Source organism: Alligator sinensis, unplaced genomic scaffold, assembly GCF_000455745.1.
Source record: "Alligator sinensis unplaced genomic scaffold, ASM45574v1 scaffold1024_1, whole genome shotgun sequence".
NCBI classification, from domain to species: domain Eukaryota; kingdom Metazoa; phylum Chordata; order Crocodylia; family Alligatoridae; genus Alligator; species Alligator sinensis.
The window spans coordinates 332174-349207 of record NW_005842598.1 but is presented as its reverse complement, the minus strand read 5'-3'; the positions used below and the strand labels follow the sequence as shown (position 1 = coordinate 349207).

At 40.1% G+C, this 17034-nt stretch overlaps 1 protein-coding gene across 2 annotated transcripts in view; it reads left to right on the top strand.

Moving 5' to 3' along the window:
• Positions 1-17034, top strand: part of SOX5 (SRY-box 5) — a 404814-nt gene that overhangs the window by 309646 nt on the left and 78134 nt on the right. For both annotated transcript variants that reach the window (XM_025214719.1, XM_025214720.1), the window contains exon 9: positions 12879-13025. In XM_025214719.1, the coding sequence (XP_025070504.1) occupies positions 12879-13025 (147 nt within the window). The remainder of the gene's footprint in view (positions 1-12878; positions 13026-17034) is intronic.

Sequence of the window (17034 nt, the reverse complement as noted above, 5' to 3'; positions counted from 1 at the left end):
CAGGTCGGGCAGGTGGGCAGCAGGTCATAGGCAGGCAGCAGCCCCCACTGCCAGACTGCTGCAGTGGGTAGAGGGCGCAGGGAACTCTCAGGGCTGCTCCAGCCAGCTGGCACAAGGGGTATTGTCCCCACGTACCATTTGGCTGGGCCCCAGAAGCTCCTGAGAATGAGTAGCCCTGAGCTACTTGACAGGGCAGCTTTTTGTACTGATGGTTCCAGGACAGGTGCTAGCCCCAGGCTCTAACTCCCCCTGACTGCAGATCTAGGAAGAGCCAGGCAGAGTTATTTTGCCCCAAGTGGCACAATTTGCCCCACACCAAAGTGTATGTCCGGGCATGTGCACTGAGGCAAAAAGCCCTGGCTTAAATTTACACTGTTTCTATTTGAGCTGCTGCAAGCGCACATGCCTGCATGTCTGGATGCGCCCATGGTGGGTTAGAGCAGGCTGTTTAATTGGTGGTTCATGGGGCCCACAAGGAGCTAGCATGTAGCCTGTGGGATAATTTAAAAAAGCATGAAATGATAATGGGGTCTCTGTTGAAGACAAATAGAGTTTCAAAGTTTTCTGCAGTACCAAAGCCCTTAACAGTTTCACATTTATCTTGACTTGAAATTAAGCTCTAAAGATAACACTCCAGAAGGTCTCACATTCTTTTCCTCCCCCAAAATAATACCTTCACTCTCCTCTTTCCACCTCTAAAAATAAAATAAAATAACATTCTTGAGCTGAATAAAGAGGCCATCTTATCTGGCTGTCATATCTTATTAGCACTCCTGGGCACGTCTACATGAGCTACTGCGAAGTAAGCATCACCAGGCAACCATGCCAGGACACTGCTGCAAAGTAGCACCAGTTACTGCATTGTCATTTAGTACTTTGTTATGCAAGTAGATTGCACAGTAACACCTGCACAGTAAGTGGCTCACGTAGATGCACCCCCTGTGAAGACAAAAGGCAAAGGGGGAAAATATCTTAGTACCACTCTAGAAATCAGTTCTTACTGTTTAGTTTGCAGGGAAGACACATTTTTTTGCTACAACTCACATGGTCTCTTCTCCTCAAACCCCACTTACTCCTTTATGTAGTTCTTTTTGTGTGAAAAGAGGACTCAGCGGAACTCTGGCAGGTACACATGCACACTCCTTGCTTCCCCAAAAGGCAGAAGTTTTGCATTTTTAATCTCTGGCCAAGCTGAAAAGGTTAGCTGCTCACTTGAATGCTGCTTACCATGGAGAAAGAGTTTATCACTGTCTCTGTCTCCTGTGCCTTTATCCTTTGACCAACAATAATGGAGACCTGAGAGTGCAACTCAGTTCAAAGAGCAAATTAAGCTTTTGAGCCATCAGAGTACATATCAGTGAGTCCCTGTTCACAATAGATAACCAAGGAACAATATTAATTTCCATCTTCAAGGACAATTGATATACTTGCATGACTGCATCCACAGGAATGCTCTTAATTTTAATTAGGAAGATTGAGCAGAAAGATGTTTTTTCCTTTTTGCTGTATTAAATTATCGCTAACAAATAAAGATGTATCCACAGATGATCTTCAGGAAATATCATACATTTGCAAATTAACAGGAGTGAAACTCTAAGCTAAGTTTTAATTTTATCTCTGTTTCTGGCCATATTTTATTTCCCCCATTAAGTTTCAACGATATGGCATTTTTTTTTTTAAATTATTGCAGGAACTGTTGTGAAAAGATATCTTTGTCTTGCCCCATTGCAGCAATGATATCTCAGCTGATAAGAAGGGGTTCTTGTGGTTTTATGGATTCTTTTTCTGTTTTTCAAGCAGTTTCTCATGAAATCGTTCCTAGTACCAGATGGGATATCATGGGCCAAGTATACTTTCTCTGCTCTGGGATTTCTTTGCTGCCTTATTTAATGGGACATGGGGGACAATTTTACTTGAAAAATTTTGGGAACTGTTGTCATTAAAAAGTTCAAAGTATGATCCCAAAACAACATCCATGTGGGTGGACTCATGCTCCCAGAGGAAGTCCCCTAAATGGGGATTTGCCAGCATAGATGCAGTTGCAAACCTCAATCTGTTTTGTGCAAGCATTGTTTCTTAACTGCATAAATGTAAGACAATTTGAGACTTTCAGTCGTTGATTCATCATAAGTCTTAAAATAACCACATCATGTTTCTGATTTAATTCCCTGTTGAATACTGCAACTTAAAATGCATACAGGAAATTTATAAATAAAAACTGAAGAAAGAGTTGCTAAGGAGGTGTGTCTAAAGTTGTGAAATGCCTTAACTAAAGCTCAATAATCTAAAATGTATGGAATCTTATTTACAGTAAATGTGATGGCAGTGTTTGCTTATTAGCCACTCTGGTCAGTTAATGGATAAAAATAAATGGTTGTGTACAGTACCAGTTGAGTAAAGCAGTATACAGTGAAATAAGTATTTTGTCAAATGGCCACTCAGAATTTTGCTTTCACAAATGGGAAATTACTGTTACTGAACTCAGGTGCTCCAAGCCAAGTTGTCTAGGATCTGGATACATACAAAACTAAGCTCTTGGGAAATGTATTCGCAGCAAACAAATGGGCAGTCTTGAGTTTTTCCTGTAACAACATAAAGTCCATGCTACATTACTGACTTCAAACTTCTAATGGAAAAACTACACTGACACAAGTCTCCATGTGGAACCTGTATATAGACGCTTCATCTTCATTATAGAATAGTCAGCTAGTGATAAGGAGATTGTAGTTTACAACACAAATGTCCAGCTATTTTAAATTCCACATCCCTATTGTTTGTTGATTCCATGTAATCTTAACTCCCTTTTTCTTTATGTAGCTTACTATGTAGACATTTTAACACTTTTCCTTCAAGAGTCCATCTTCCTTGTATTTAACAAAAATCCCTTTGGTTTAGGAATTCAGAACAGTAACAACAACATGAATAAACAATTTTGTGGCTTCGTGCAAAAAGCTGAAGCCAGGAATAAATTGATGGTAAATTATTTGTGTATATACAATATTTACTATATTTCTTAAATGGCACAAACTATTCACATGCAACATTTAATTTAACAGTCTTTGACTGGAGGACTTATTCCAATTTCTTTCTCCAGATGCATTCTACATAGTCATTCAATTTCAGTTACTGTCATATAGTATGAACATTGTATGTACAAATATGTATGCTACTTGGACAGTTTTCCAGTTAAAACCTCTTAATTTGTGATACAAATCCAATCTTAATCATAAATTTACAATGATGTGCTATCACAAAGACTGACATCTTATTAGCTGTTGAGTGGAAGTGTCTATTGATAAGTTCTTACAGTTACTTCCTGTGGAAGGATTGCCTTGTGGTTTAGATTTAGGTCTGAAGAGCCACAGTGTCCAAGTGCTGTGCTACGGACTTCCAGTTGTCCACTGGCAAGTCACTACCCTCTACCTCTTTTCACATTTAGAACATTTGAAAAAATATTTTCCCACCCTCAGAAAAATGGCTGCACTTCAGGTGAAACTATATTTACTAATGTGGGTAAAGTGCTTTGAGATTTTCTCAGAGAAAATGCTATCAAAATACAACATACTATTTTAAATGTAGAACCCACTCAAATGTGTAGTTTTAGGTCAGAGCAGAAACACAGGAAGTTCAAATTGTGTCTGCCTCTTGCAGTAACTCTAATTTTGGTACTGGCTCATGTTGTACATTCTTACTTCCTATATTTCTTCAACCAGTTTTATTCTAGACACAGAAGCAAGAGAAATAGGCTTTCAAACAGATTTATTTATTGAATGAATACAATATTTTTCCATTTATTTTTATATATGAGTAATGAATTTTTCCTGCAAAAACAGTAGTTCAAAATAATATATGAAAACTCAAAAATTTGAAGCCACAAATGTAAAAATAATAAAAAGAAGCTATAAGGTTTTGAGATGCTCAGAATGTCATTGGATTTTTTTATCAAGACTAAATGTCCAGATCCTGCCAATCTCATTTAGCTGGGTAATCTCATTGACTGCAGTGGAACTATTCTAAGGAGTAAACTTTGTAGGCTTGTGTTTATAGAGATTATATTACCATAACTATAAGAAACTTGTTATGAAGGCCATAGTTCCTGTTTGAAGAAAACTTAATAGAGGCAATTTTGAACACAACACAGTATCTTCTTGGAACATTGATCATAAGAAATATAGCAGCAATATCTTGCTCTTCTTGCATAGTGGATACACCTACACAAGACGCTTACATTACACAGTGGGTGCGTCCACACAAGACGCTTACTGAGCAAGTAGCCTAATAACACTGCATGGTAGCATGCTGGGCAAAAAGCATGCTAATACACTGCTGTGCAGTGTTATTAGGCTACTGCACAATAAGCATCACTAAAAAACTGTGCACCAGTGCTACTGTGAAGTAGTGCAAGTTACTGTGCATTGAATTAGTACTTGGTTAATTAAGTACCAAACTTAATGCGCAGTAACTATGGCACATTAATGAACGTATAGACACGTTAATTGTTTACTAGTGACGTCTTGTTTCCCTTAAAATGTGTTTCCTAGTTTGATAGATTCATTGATTTTTAAAGCTAGAGGGGACCATTCAATTATTTAATCTGATCTTCTGTATAAGAAAGCCTTAGGTGATAGACAAGTGAAACAATATACCTGTTTAGAAAGGGTATATAAGAGACTTCAAACTGATACATAGCAGTAATATCAAATGCCCATTTTATCCCACTATAAATGTAAACTAAACTGTGGTAAATTCGCAGCCGTATCATTTTGGGGTAAACTGCTTATTTAGCTTCTATTTACTATTGGATAGGATGGACACACACAACAGTTGCAGCAGATCAGCTGACCCACATTCATGAGCAGTACGCTTCCCTGCTGTCTTTTAACTTCATATAATTGTTTTGTCTTTCCGCCTTAGAATTTCAGGTTGCCAAAACAAGACTTTTTTTACTGATCGTCTGCAAACTATTTATTAACAACTAAACTTTTTTATTGACATATATTTTACATAATATAAAAGTAACCATTCTGTTAGGTCCTGTTAGGTTCTGTTAAGTTCTGACTGTCTAGTGTTTCTCTACTTGGCACTGGTTAGGCTTCATTTGGAATACTGTGTGCAGTTCTTGACTCCACGCTTTAAAAAAGGACGTGGAGAAGTTAAAAAGGGCCCAGAGGTGGGTGACAAAGAAGATAAATTGCTTGGAAGGCAAGTCATATGAAGAGAGACTGAAGGAGCTAGGCATGTTCAGCTTGCAGAAAAGCTGCTTAAGAGGGTGCATAATAGCAGTCCATTACTTGAAGGGCTGCCATAAAGAAGAGGAGAGGACCTTTCCTTTCTTGCTGCAGAGAGGACATGGACCAATGCCTTGAAGTTTCAACAAAGTAAGTTTAAATTGGATATGCAGACAAACTTCTTCACTGTTAGAATAGTGAAGCAGTGAATTAGACTGCCCAGGGAAGTTGTGATCTCTCCATTACTGGAGGCATTCAAGACAAGGTTGAACAGCCACTGGTCAGGAGCACATGCAGCAGAGCTCACCTGGGCGGTGCAGGTGCAGTTCGCCCCCTCCGATCTGGCTTGTGGCTGCCCTGTGGCCCCACCTGCTTCTGCTTGGGGCAGCCCTGTGGCTACCCCCATGCCTACCAGACAGCACTGCCCCATCCCTGGCCAGCACAGCTGCCTGAGTTCAAAATCATGGCCAATAAGTATTAAACTGTCTTAACATGCTTTACTCAGGATCACGTTAGCAATGCTATCACTTATTATTATTATTTATTTGATTTATATGCCAACCTTCCCAAGGCTCAGGGCAGCTTACAGTAAGATAACAGAATAGTTGATAAAAGAAGAGAATGGCAAGAGAACAAAACAACTTGAAAGGGAACTAGAATAGCAACAGAAAACTGAGACCCACTAAACAATATATCAGCCTAGCTTTGTTTACTAAATGCTCACTCAAATAAGAAGGTTTTACAGTGCTTCTAAAAGAAGTCCAGGCTTGGGACTCAAGAGAGAGAGAGAGTTCAAGTCCTGAGGAGTGATTACTAAAAATGTGCTCCCATGCATTTTCACCAATGAAGCTTGGTGTATTGATGGTACTTGCAGGAAGTTGCTCCTGTCTGACCTAAGGGATCTCAATAAAGATGTAAGGGAGCCATCAATTCCTTAGATAATCAGGGCCCAGACTATTTAGGACCTGATATATCACAACCAGCACCTTCACCAGACTGTCCTTTATGATGGCCATCATTATTTTGTGTTCCTGGGAACCCACCCCCATGAGAAGGTGAGCTGCTGTATTCTGTACTAGCTGCAGCTTCTTCATGGTCTCCAGGGGCAGTTCTGTGTAGAATGCATTGCAGTAATCTAGCCTCAAGGTTATGAAAGCATGGGTGATGGTGGCTAAATCCAAACCTTAAAGAAAGGTTCACAGCCTTCTCACCAGATGGAATTGATGAAATGCACTCTTGGCCATTGCTGCCATCTGAAGATCCAGATGCAGCAGAGTATCCAGGGTGACCCCAAGGCTGAAGATTTGAGTAACAAGGGGAGGTTGAACCCCATCAGTGAAAGATGTGCCAATCTCCCTTACTGGTCATGTAGACTGCCAACCATTATCAACTCTGTCTTGTCTGGAGTCAGTTTCAGTTGGTTCAGCCGCATCCTATTCCCAACTGCAGCCAGGCACTGGGAAAGGACTGAGAGGGCAGGGTCTGGGTCAGATGAATGCAGCATCTGGGTTAGGTGAGAAAGAGAGGTAGAGCTGGGTGTCATCATACTTGAAAGTATCCTTCACAGTCTCACCCAGTAGCTTCATATACACATTGAACAGGAGGATCAACAAGACAGAGCCCTAGGGGACCCCACAGGAAAGGTCTTAAGAGGATGAGGAGTGCTTTCCTATCACCATCCTTTGGGATCTCTCTGCTAGGAAAGAGCAGAACCATGTTAGAGAAGTCCCATGAATAACCACTGGGTCATTTCTGATGCCTTGAAAAACTCTTCTGCATTGTCTTCTGCCAGCACTGTACACTAATCTTCAGGAATGGATGGGATAAAGGCATAACCAAGGTAAAGCCGTAAGCACTTTCTAATACCTGAAGATCCTGTGCTACATTGTCATTCTGCTGAAGTTTTCCTAAAGTGAAAACTAGCCAACTTGGGGCATTAAAGTTGGATGAACTTAACCTTACAATAGACTCTGTGAGCTAGGTATTAAATAATAATAGTAAAAACCCTTCGATTTATGCTAATACATCTTTGTTTATTCAAAATCCCATTTTTGTGGAAGCAAATTGTTACCTATGCACTTAGCTGTTAACATATTTACACCTTTTAAAAATTTGTTAGACCTTTAAAATTTTGGTTTAACAATGTTTAACCAAAAAAGGTTGAAAGTTAAGAAATGAGTATCTAATATTAGGATCTTTCATATATTAAAGAACTTTCTGACCTATTGAGTATCTATGGAGATTTGCCACATGTTGCTGATGCGGGTAAATCTGTTCTTTGTCCCACACCAACTTTTTAAAATGTTAAATAGGAGGAGTCATGCCATTTGGTTGGTTGATTGAATTCTTCCTCCTCTCATCCAAGTTCTTGACCTGCTTTTTGAAAATGAGCAGTGAATTTACTCAAACTTCAGTCTTCCACAAGAAAATACTTCCCTTGGCATATGTAAAATGTTCCTCTGAAATTTATAGTAGAGAAGATTAAATTAATGTAGTCTAAGGAGAAAATCACATTTTATATCATGTCTTTATGCAAAAATATATCTATGAAGTCAGACCAGGGCCCATTCATGTGTGTATTTTTAATGATTGCTCTCAGAATATCACGGACATTGAAGTGTTAGGTCAGTCTGCAGTTTCAAACATTTGAACACAAACATTTAAACATTTAAATTAATGTCTGTGGTAATGCCATTGAAGTCATGGTTTATACCAGAGACAAATTTACCCTCAAAACTGATTTGATTTCCAGTGCTGCTTGCCACCTCTAAATAACAGCAGATCTTAATCTCAACAGTTCACAGATAAAAACTATTTTAATACAAAGATGTTATTATAGAGATTATATGTATGCATGTATGTGTCTCTGCATCTATATAATTACTAAGACTTGATTTAAATCTTTTAGAATTTTCTATTAAATGCAATTCTCATTTTCTTTATCAATAAAACAAGAACTGTTTTTAGTGTGCCCTCAAAGCAGTAATAAGTATTGCTAACATATAACAACAGTGTCTGAGGATGGCATTTTCAAAGCCAGTCTAACCTTAACGCTTTGGTATTGATGTATGACGTAATCATCAAGCCAAGTGCAATGAGAGCTAGTCCATTGGGAGAGTTTAGCTGAATACACCTGATTTATATTAATATGAATTACAAATGGTTCATGTGATAAGCTAGAAAAGGGGGATTTTTTGCTTAATGGATTACTTTTAATACTTGCTGTATTAAAATATCAATACTTCTCTCTCATTTTAAAGTATAACCAGTTGTTTTGTTCTGATGATTCTGCTTCTACACAGATTTTTATAAGAGGTTAATGAGAAGATAAGCATACAGTACTGCTTATAGGTAAAGCATCTGAAATATGATTATTTTATTATAAATAAACCATGAATGTTAAGATTTAATTGCCTTTTTAAAGGCCCACTTATTGGGGGATCTGTCTGTCTGCCTTATTAAATGGCCTTACTATTCTTATTTTGTCATAGATAGCAAAAATAGACTTGTTTAAATCAACAGAGCTCCACTGATTTCAACTGAATACCTTAGTGAGGGTAAACCATTCAATTGCCTTGAGATTCACAAGGTTCCAGGGGTTGTTACACAACCCCCAAGTTTTTACATTTAAGACTCCAGTCTGGTTAAATTGTACAACTCTTTTGGTGGTCTGAGAGATTCCCTATTGGCATTTGTTTAAGGAGACTTAAGAATAGTTCATTCCAGCAATGGTACAGAACAAATTATATCCATTTTCTTTTTGAGGTGCTGGCTTCATCAGTCTCACAGACTTGAGGATGCACAGAATATGCTTTTTCGTGACAACAGTATACTTCAGCATGAAGACTACTGGCATCTTTCTGCTGTATTAGTTTCTCCAAATTTTGAGACTCTGGTGGACCTCAGGGTAGAACTGTTCTTTGTCTGCATTCAGTTGCTTTAGTTAGTATAGCCATCCGCTCTAAACTCTTGTTATTTAGCCATTGTGATTAACAACCAATGTCCTATTGTGGGGCATAAGTCAAAAGTTGTTATGCCCTAAAATAATTGCATTTGAAAAGACAAATTCAAATAATGTCAAAGTTCAAATTTTCCCCCGAAATATTAACAAGCTAAGTCTTAGTCCATTTTTCAAAATGAGCAAGACTGTAGGTGAAACCATACTGGCTAATTAAGAATCCACCCTCCCCCTTATTATTTAACAGGTTAGAGCTAGAGAGCTATCCTAATTTTTTTTAAAACCATTTTCTGAATGGAAGTAGATCCTATGGCAGAAAGAACTGGTATGGTTATTTGCCCTAAGACCTCTTACTCAGGTGCTGTCTACCCTTACTTATGCCAAGTTAGGTCTTTGCAACCTGCAATAATGGTTCTTAAATTTCTCATAAAGTGATAGTTAAGTCGGATATCTTTTTTCGGTGGAAAAGATACCTTGTGCATGGTAAAGCTAAGACTACCCAGAGGATCTTGTTTACTCATTTTTATTTTTAATTTTTAAATTATTAAATACATGTAATAACGGTGGAGAAAAAAAGGGTCAGCCTGGACAGCTGGAGAGGTTGCAGCCCTCTGTGTAAGCACAAAAACAAATTCAACATGGGTGATGGCACTGCAAGTTTTCTTCCAGTGTCTCTTCCAAACTGCTCTATGTCCACAAATGTGCCTCAGTCCTTTTTCAAGAGACCACCTCTCTGGCTGTGCAGTTTGTCCCTGAACAGAGAACAGGTACAAGGTCCAGGCAGCCCTTGATTTACACTTAACCACTCAAAATATGGCCTATTGCTGGACTTCTGCATAGTAGCATTTAGCCACAACTACAAACTATTGCCTGCCTACAGATGTGCTGGTTCCCATTCTAATTAGAACACTCCAGCATCACTTCACTGCATGCATTAAATCCTTCCACATTTTAAAATGGCTGCAGGGGCATTTTAACTAAAGCCTGTTGAATGAGCTTTAGTTAAAGCACTCCCATGGCTATTTTAAAACATGGGGGGCTTAATACATGTGACAGTGGGCTTTCTTAATTAGAGCGGCCCCTCTTCACCCCCGAGCACATGTATAGGCACTCATCGCTTCCAACTCATTTCATATAGACCACTGAACAGCGATAAAACAGCACAAATTCCTTGGCGCAATAACATTCAGAGCCCTCATTTGGCCGTTTTGCTTCTTTTTTAACTTTTTCCAGAAGTCATTTCACACTTTTGTGTCATGTTACTTTTAAGGTGGGGGTGTCAAACAGACCCACAGAGCTCTGTCATCTGCCCCCCAGTGCTGCCTCTGGGTCTGATCAGCCCCACACAGAACATGGTGTATGACTATGGCACAGGGCTGGATAGGGACCCGTGACCCCATTTCTTCCCTATACCCTTCTCCCTTTCCCTCCCCCCCAGCATACCTGATCTTACAGTGTGGCTGCTCCTCTAGAATCTGTGCCACATGCACTGGAGATCCCAGACTGGCTGGAGTGGCTGCCAGATCAGGTATGCTGGCAGGGAAGGCAAAGGAGGAGGGAGTAAAGGAGGCAAGGGCAGCCTTCATGCCCTTGTTTGTTTCTGCCTTTATGGCTGCAGGAGTGACTCTCCTTTAAGAGCCATCTGTCTGGATCTGATGTTTTTTGTATCCATCACTATAATTTCTAACTGCATGACCTTGGATGACTATCTCTGGGTGACTGTATTTGAGGCTGGTTGACTGAGTTTGGATAAAGGTGGTAGGCAGAATGAATGAGTAAGTATGCAAGTAAGACAGTGAGAAGAGAATGAATGACTGAGAAGGAAGTAGAGAAAGTGCAGGAAGAAGGGAAATGATGAATGGTGAGTAAGAATAATGAGGAACAAGTAGAGGCCAAAATGAAGACAGAAGGGAAAAAAAGAAAGAAGTCACAAAACCAAAAGAGGAGGAGGAAAGGTGGGAGAAAAGAAAGAATGAGAAGATCCTTGGTGCAGAATTATTTAAAGTGACAGGAGCAAAAACAGAATAGATTTAATATTGTTAATTGATCAGGATTATATACATATCACAACCAAAAGACTATATAGAGGAATGTATGAGGGTTTGGTTGTGAAGTATCAAGGTTTGGAATAACCTACATCAATTACTCATGTTTTCAGCACTCCCGAGCCACATAATCATCCCAAACTCATGGCAGGCAAACCTGGACATTTGACCACACTGTCATATATTCTTTTCAGAGCATATGTAGTCTGAGTAATATTTGTGCAAGCACTCAGAGGTAGTATCTTTAAACCTTTTCCCCGGCTTCCAATATGCTCCTCAGGCTTGGTTCTGATGAATCCTCACTTCCCTCTCTCAAGATCACATATTTTATTTACTGTTCCATTGCGATCTCCCTTCTTACCTTTCTTCTTTTATTGACATAAACATTTTTAAAGAAAACCTATCACCTGCACCCCGCAACAAGCAGGCAGACTCTCTCAGTCCAGTCTTGCTGGTATACCGTGTTTTCTCACGTCCACTTCCCTGCCCCTTATTTGTCACTTCCATCCTTGTTATGCCTAATTTACAGTGGAAGCAACTTGAGGCAGAATGTGTCATATTTCTCCTATAACATGCCCCATACACCTACTGCACTGTAGCAATAATAAAGTATACGTCTGGCCTGATGTTGAAACTGACTCTGTGACCACGGGATAAAAGGTCCTGTTATTTCATTACCAGTTTGTTGCACCATCCAGACTTGCATTTGGCTTCATTTTCATTCCCCACTCTGTACATAAAGCAGCCACATTGTATTAACTGCTGCTTCTCTTGCCCACAGTGTTTGTATTCTCTACTTCCTGGTGGGTTTACAACACACTGCCAGCTTACCTATTTCCTCTCAATCCTTGGCTCCATTCCACCAAGGCACTTAAGTCGGTGCTTAATTTTAAACATATGACTTTGATAGCAATACTCACGTGCTTAAAGTTAAATGTGTGCCTTAGTGCCTTTCTGGCTCAAGGCCCTTGCGTTTTAGGATTTTTTAAAAAATGTTTTCATGTGTTTGCACTGCACCCTGTAAAAAGACATCTCAATCTTGCTTGGAGCCCCTGATTGTTATTGTGATGTGATGTTATACATTGTTGTTGTTAAATTTTATTATGGCTGTGCCCAAGACTAACCAAGAATGAGAAGCATTGGAAAAACATAAAGCAGCAGTTAGTCCCTGCCCCAAACCATTTACAGCCCAAATAGATGAGAGCAATACCGAGTTTGATAAACAGATATATTGTACAAGCAGAGTGAACAGTGTGATGATAGCAAATATTACATTAATTCCATAATTTTGTGGGGAGGGAGTTGTTAATATAATATTGCTGGGATGTTCTTATAGCTCCATCCTTTCAGGAAGGAAAGTGATTGTCCCATGGCACAGGCAGACCATGAAGTGGACTATCTGAATGCCTGGATATGCTGAAGCTGGGTAATTTCATATATGACATCTGTCTTTCCTCCCCTGAAGGATGAATCTCACAAGTTGAGGTGACAGTTCCTGTCTTGAAATATGCCAGCGTGCTAAATAAAAAATACCCATCAGAAAAACATACAGCCTCTGCAGTAGGAGAATTTTTTTAAAGATGTATTTATTTATTTATTGATGATGTCTCATTTTCTGTGTCTCTCCTGCCTTTTTCTTTTTTACAGCAGTTGTATGCTGCCCAACTTGCTGCAATGCAAGTGTCTCCAGGAGGCAAGATACCTGGCATACCCCAAGGCAACCTTGGTGCTGCTGTATCCCCTACCAGCATCCACACAGACAAGAGCACAAACAGTCCTCCACCCAAAAGCAAGGTACTGTGCCATTTAAAGGAGACGGTTCCATAACACAGTATTTGTAACTATCTTGATATTTACACAGTTCTTGCCAATACGATAGCTGCATACCTCCCAAGTGCTTGTAGATTTATCTCCGTATGAATTAGGGATGGATTCTTGTCCCCATTTGACAGAAGGGGAATTCAGGCATGCTGGCAATAAATGACATGCCCAAGGTCAGGAACTGAGCAAGAAACTCCATTCAGGGTGCATCTGCACGTAAACTTAGTATACCTAAATAAACCCCATCTGGCAGGAGACCTAGGGGGTTAGCCTGCCAGCCCAGAGCTTCTCCACACCAGCTGAGTGTGTTGTGGAGCAGCTGGCTGGGGTTTGAGGATGCTCCAGGGCAGGGCTAACTGGCAAGCTGCCCCTCACTAGTACCTTTGTGCCCCATCCAGCCCCGGTCATCATCTACACATGTGTTGCAACAGAGTAAATAACTCTACCATAGGATAGTAATTGTGTTGGTCAGTACTATCCTACAGCAGAGTTAATTAGTTTACTTCAGCCTAACAGTGCTGCATGTGTAGACACAGAGGGCACTTACACACATGCAGGGAGGCTGCTTCCATGCTCTGTAAAATCTAGCTTGTTGGAGTAAACTTGTTAATCGAGTCTGCTGGAGCACAGAAATTAATGCACTCCAGAAGTCTCCAGCATCATGTGTATCAGCATCCCTGCACTGAAAAATGGCAGTGGGATGCTTTGAACTAAAGCTTGTTGAACAAGGGACATTGATACATGTGATGCTTGGGCTCTTTTAATTAACACAGCTCGCTAATTAAAGTGCTCCCCCTGCCTCCCACAGCTCGTCTATAAATGCCCAGATGCTTTACTGTGGAGCTAATTAGACAACTCCGCAGTAAAAAATCTTGTGTATTTGTTCCTTCAAAATCCCATTCTAGTGCTTTAACCACAAGTCTATTCATTTTTTTATCTTTTGGTAATACACAAAAAACTGACACCCTAGGCATTTAGCCCTTGTGCACAGCCATCATTTCTCTCTTACCACTTAAACAATAGCTATATTTGTGGCACTGCATCAAAAGATAGTAGTACTACAGCGTCTTTGGGGCTAAATTCTGCTACAGAATCCATGCACTGAAATCAAAGGGAGTCTTATGATACATAGCTAATGAAACAACTTGACTGTAAGTTGGTGTCTGTTGTGTTACACACCAGATCTTTCTTTAAAATGTAGGGAGAGTAGTTTGGCAGTAGTGGGGAAATGAGATTTATGTACACGTTGAAGTTGTATTATCAGATTCAATTGTATCTTTACAACACTGTCTATGTTTGGCAAAATAGCTATGGCTGAGATAAATATGTAAATGCCACTATCCCACACAGCATAGTGTGACTTCATTAGATTGCTGGCCAATGGAAGCTTAGGATTCAGTTGCTGAGAGTCAAAATCAGATAGAAAGCATTTTGTTAGAGACTACCATCCTTGCCACGAAATCCCCGCATAATTCTTCCCCTGTGTTCTTTACCTGGGCAAAGCGAACTAGATGAAATAGAAAACCAAGTAAATTATAGAAGCAACTTTTTTTTCTGCTGTTAGTCAGCTTCTGCAATGTTTATCAATTTAAATCAGCTATCCATACAGCACAGTGGACCATTAGACCAAGAGAAAAATTGCCTCTTTATATTTTGATCCACACTGAACTGTACTTACTCATAACATTGATGAATAACCTTAAGGAAATGTTAATGGGTTAAGTAGTTCAACTGAACACAGAAATTGAGCTTTAGTGAAGCTCAGTGAGACTACTTCCGTAATACAAATGAGAGGGCAAATCAGGGCCACTTTCTGTGCCCTTCCCTAATTTACAGATAGCAATAGGGATACTTAATAGCTTTATAATATAATACCCTAGGTCAGAGTTTCAAACACAGTAGGGCTGTGCGAAGTTTCAGTACCTGATTTGATTCGGCAGAGGTTCAGCCTGATTTGATGGCTGAATCTCTGAATCTGAATTGAATCAGGAGACCCTTTAATCTCTCTGAATTTCATTGGAACCCTCTGAATTGATTCAGAGAGATTTGGAAAGTTTCGGAGATTCAGATGTAGACACAGCTTTAAATGTTTTTTCTACATACCTCAAGGTAGCAAGCGGCTCGTGAATGCTGCAATGCTGGGGCAGATAGAGCACCCCACAGGAGTGTGGGGGGCTTCCCAACGCACTTGGCAGTAGACCCAGAAGTGCACTTCCAGGTCCACTGGGGAGCGCGTGGGGTCCCCCACCTGCGCGCCCCCCCTCCCCCCCCCCAGCTTGGCAACTGATATCTACTGGGTCTGGGGTGGGGGGGCACCTGGGGTCCTCCCATGGCTGACCGGTGAACTGGAGGAGTACGAGGGGGTCCCCCAGCGCACTCCCTGGTGGACCCAGAAGCTGACTGTAGGTACTTCTGGTCTACTTCTGGGTTTCCCGCCAAGCACTTCCCCCCCTCCCATTTTGCCTCTGAGCACCCCCGCCGCACTCCTGTGGAATGCTCCATCTGCCCCAGTATCGCAGCATTCACGAGTCATGCTGGTACCTCGATGTATGTAGAAAAATCATTTAAAGCTGTATCTGGCTGAATCGCTGGTTCTCTGAATCAGCATCAAATCTTCAGATTCGGATTCGGCCAAATTGAGTTGGGGACAGTGATCCAAATCAATGAATCACTGTCCTGATTCGGGCTGAATCTGAATCCAAATCGAAGACGGCCCGTTTTGCACACCACTACAAAGCACCTAAATGATTCTTTGGAGCACAAGTCCCATTGACTTTCAAAAGGGACTTCTGTTCTTAAAACATTTGAGAGCTTTTGAAAAGTCCATCCATTCTTAACTATACTTCAAATGTATCTAATTTTTGAGCTGTTTGTCTTATCAAAATCAACTCATTAAATTCCCTGCCTGAAATAAGATGTACTCAATTTATTTATTCCCCAGCTGACCAAAAGAAAATTGGTTGCAGCTGGGAGTGAGACATTGTTCTTTACCTTAGTTATTTACTGTAAAACAACAAACCAGGATTTAGCTAAGGAAATCAAGGAAAAAGTACTCCCATTTAAGTGACAGCAGAAGGTTGATAAAAGTATGTCCTTCCTTTTTCTCATTGTCCTCTAGCATACTGTCCATGTCCTTTATCATATCAAAATGGATTCCTTGAATTGATAGTAGTGTCTTAGTTTTTAACCTAACAATAAAATAGTATGGATTAAAAATACCCAGACAAATAAGTAATACCATTGTCAACTCAATGAGATATATGATGAAAGAGTAAAATGAACAGTCAGGAGCTAAAGCATATCATGTTAATGAATCAAATTTTAAACCTACATTTAATTTTTCCTCCCCTCAGTGCAGAGTTTTTGACTCCCCAGTCGTTTTCCTTAGCTTGGACATCTTTTTTATGTACTGTAAAGCTATCAGTCACAAAGCTATTTGGCCCCCAGTAATAATACACATAGCCGTTTGAAAAAAGTGTATGGTTAACAAGAGATTTTTGTACTATTTACAGGGGGATTCTGTAAGTGTCTTATGGCTTGTTAGATCTCACTACATTTAAAATTGGTGTTGTTTTTGGATGGCACCAACAGGATATCTGATGAGAGCTGATCAGATACAATATTTATTTTGTGGCACTTGCAGAATTATAGACTTACCTGACTGGTAATGTCAGCAAAAGCATCTCTGTTTTTCCTTTTCTTGTATTGCTTTTCTGTATTTGTAGGTGTTCCAGTGCCTGTGGCTCACAACTTGTAGGACACAAACAGGACTTATTTGCAAATTGCAAAAAAGAGTGGGCCACAAGTAAAGGAGGGGGGCTCGAAAAGGCTGTAAAATTGTTCAGTGTGAGCCCTGTGATGCATGCTGTTTTCAATCTGCTGTGTGCCAGTTGGAGGCTCAGGGAGAGAGAGAGAGAAAGGGAAAGGATAATGCTGAGAAATGATAGAGTGGCTGTGACCTCCAAGCTCAGCCTGGAAATCC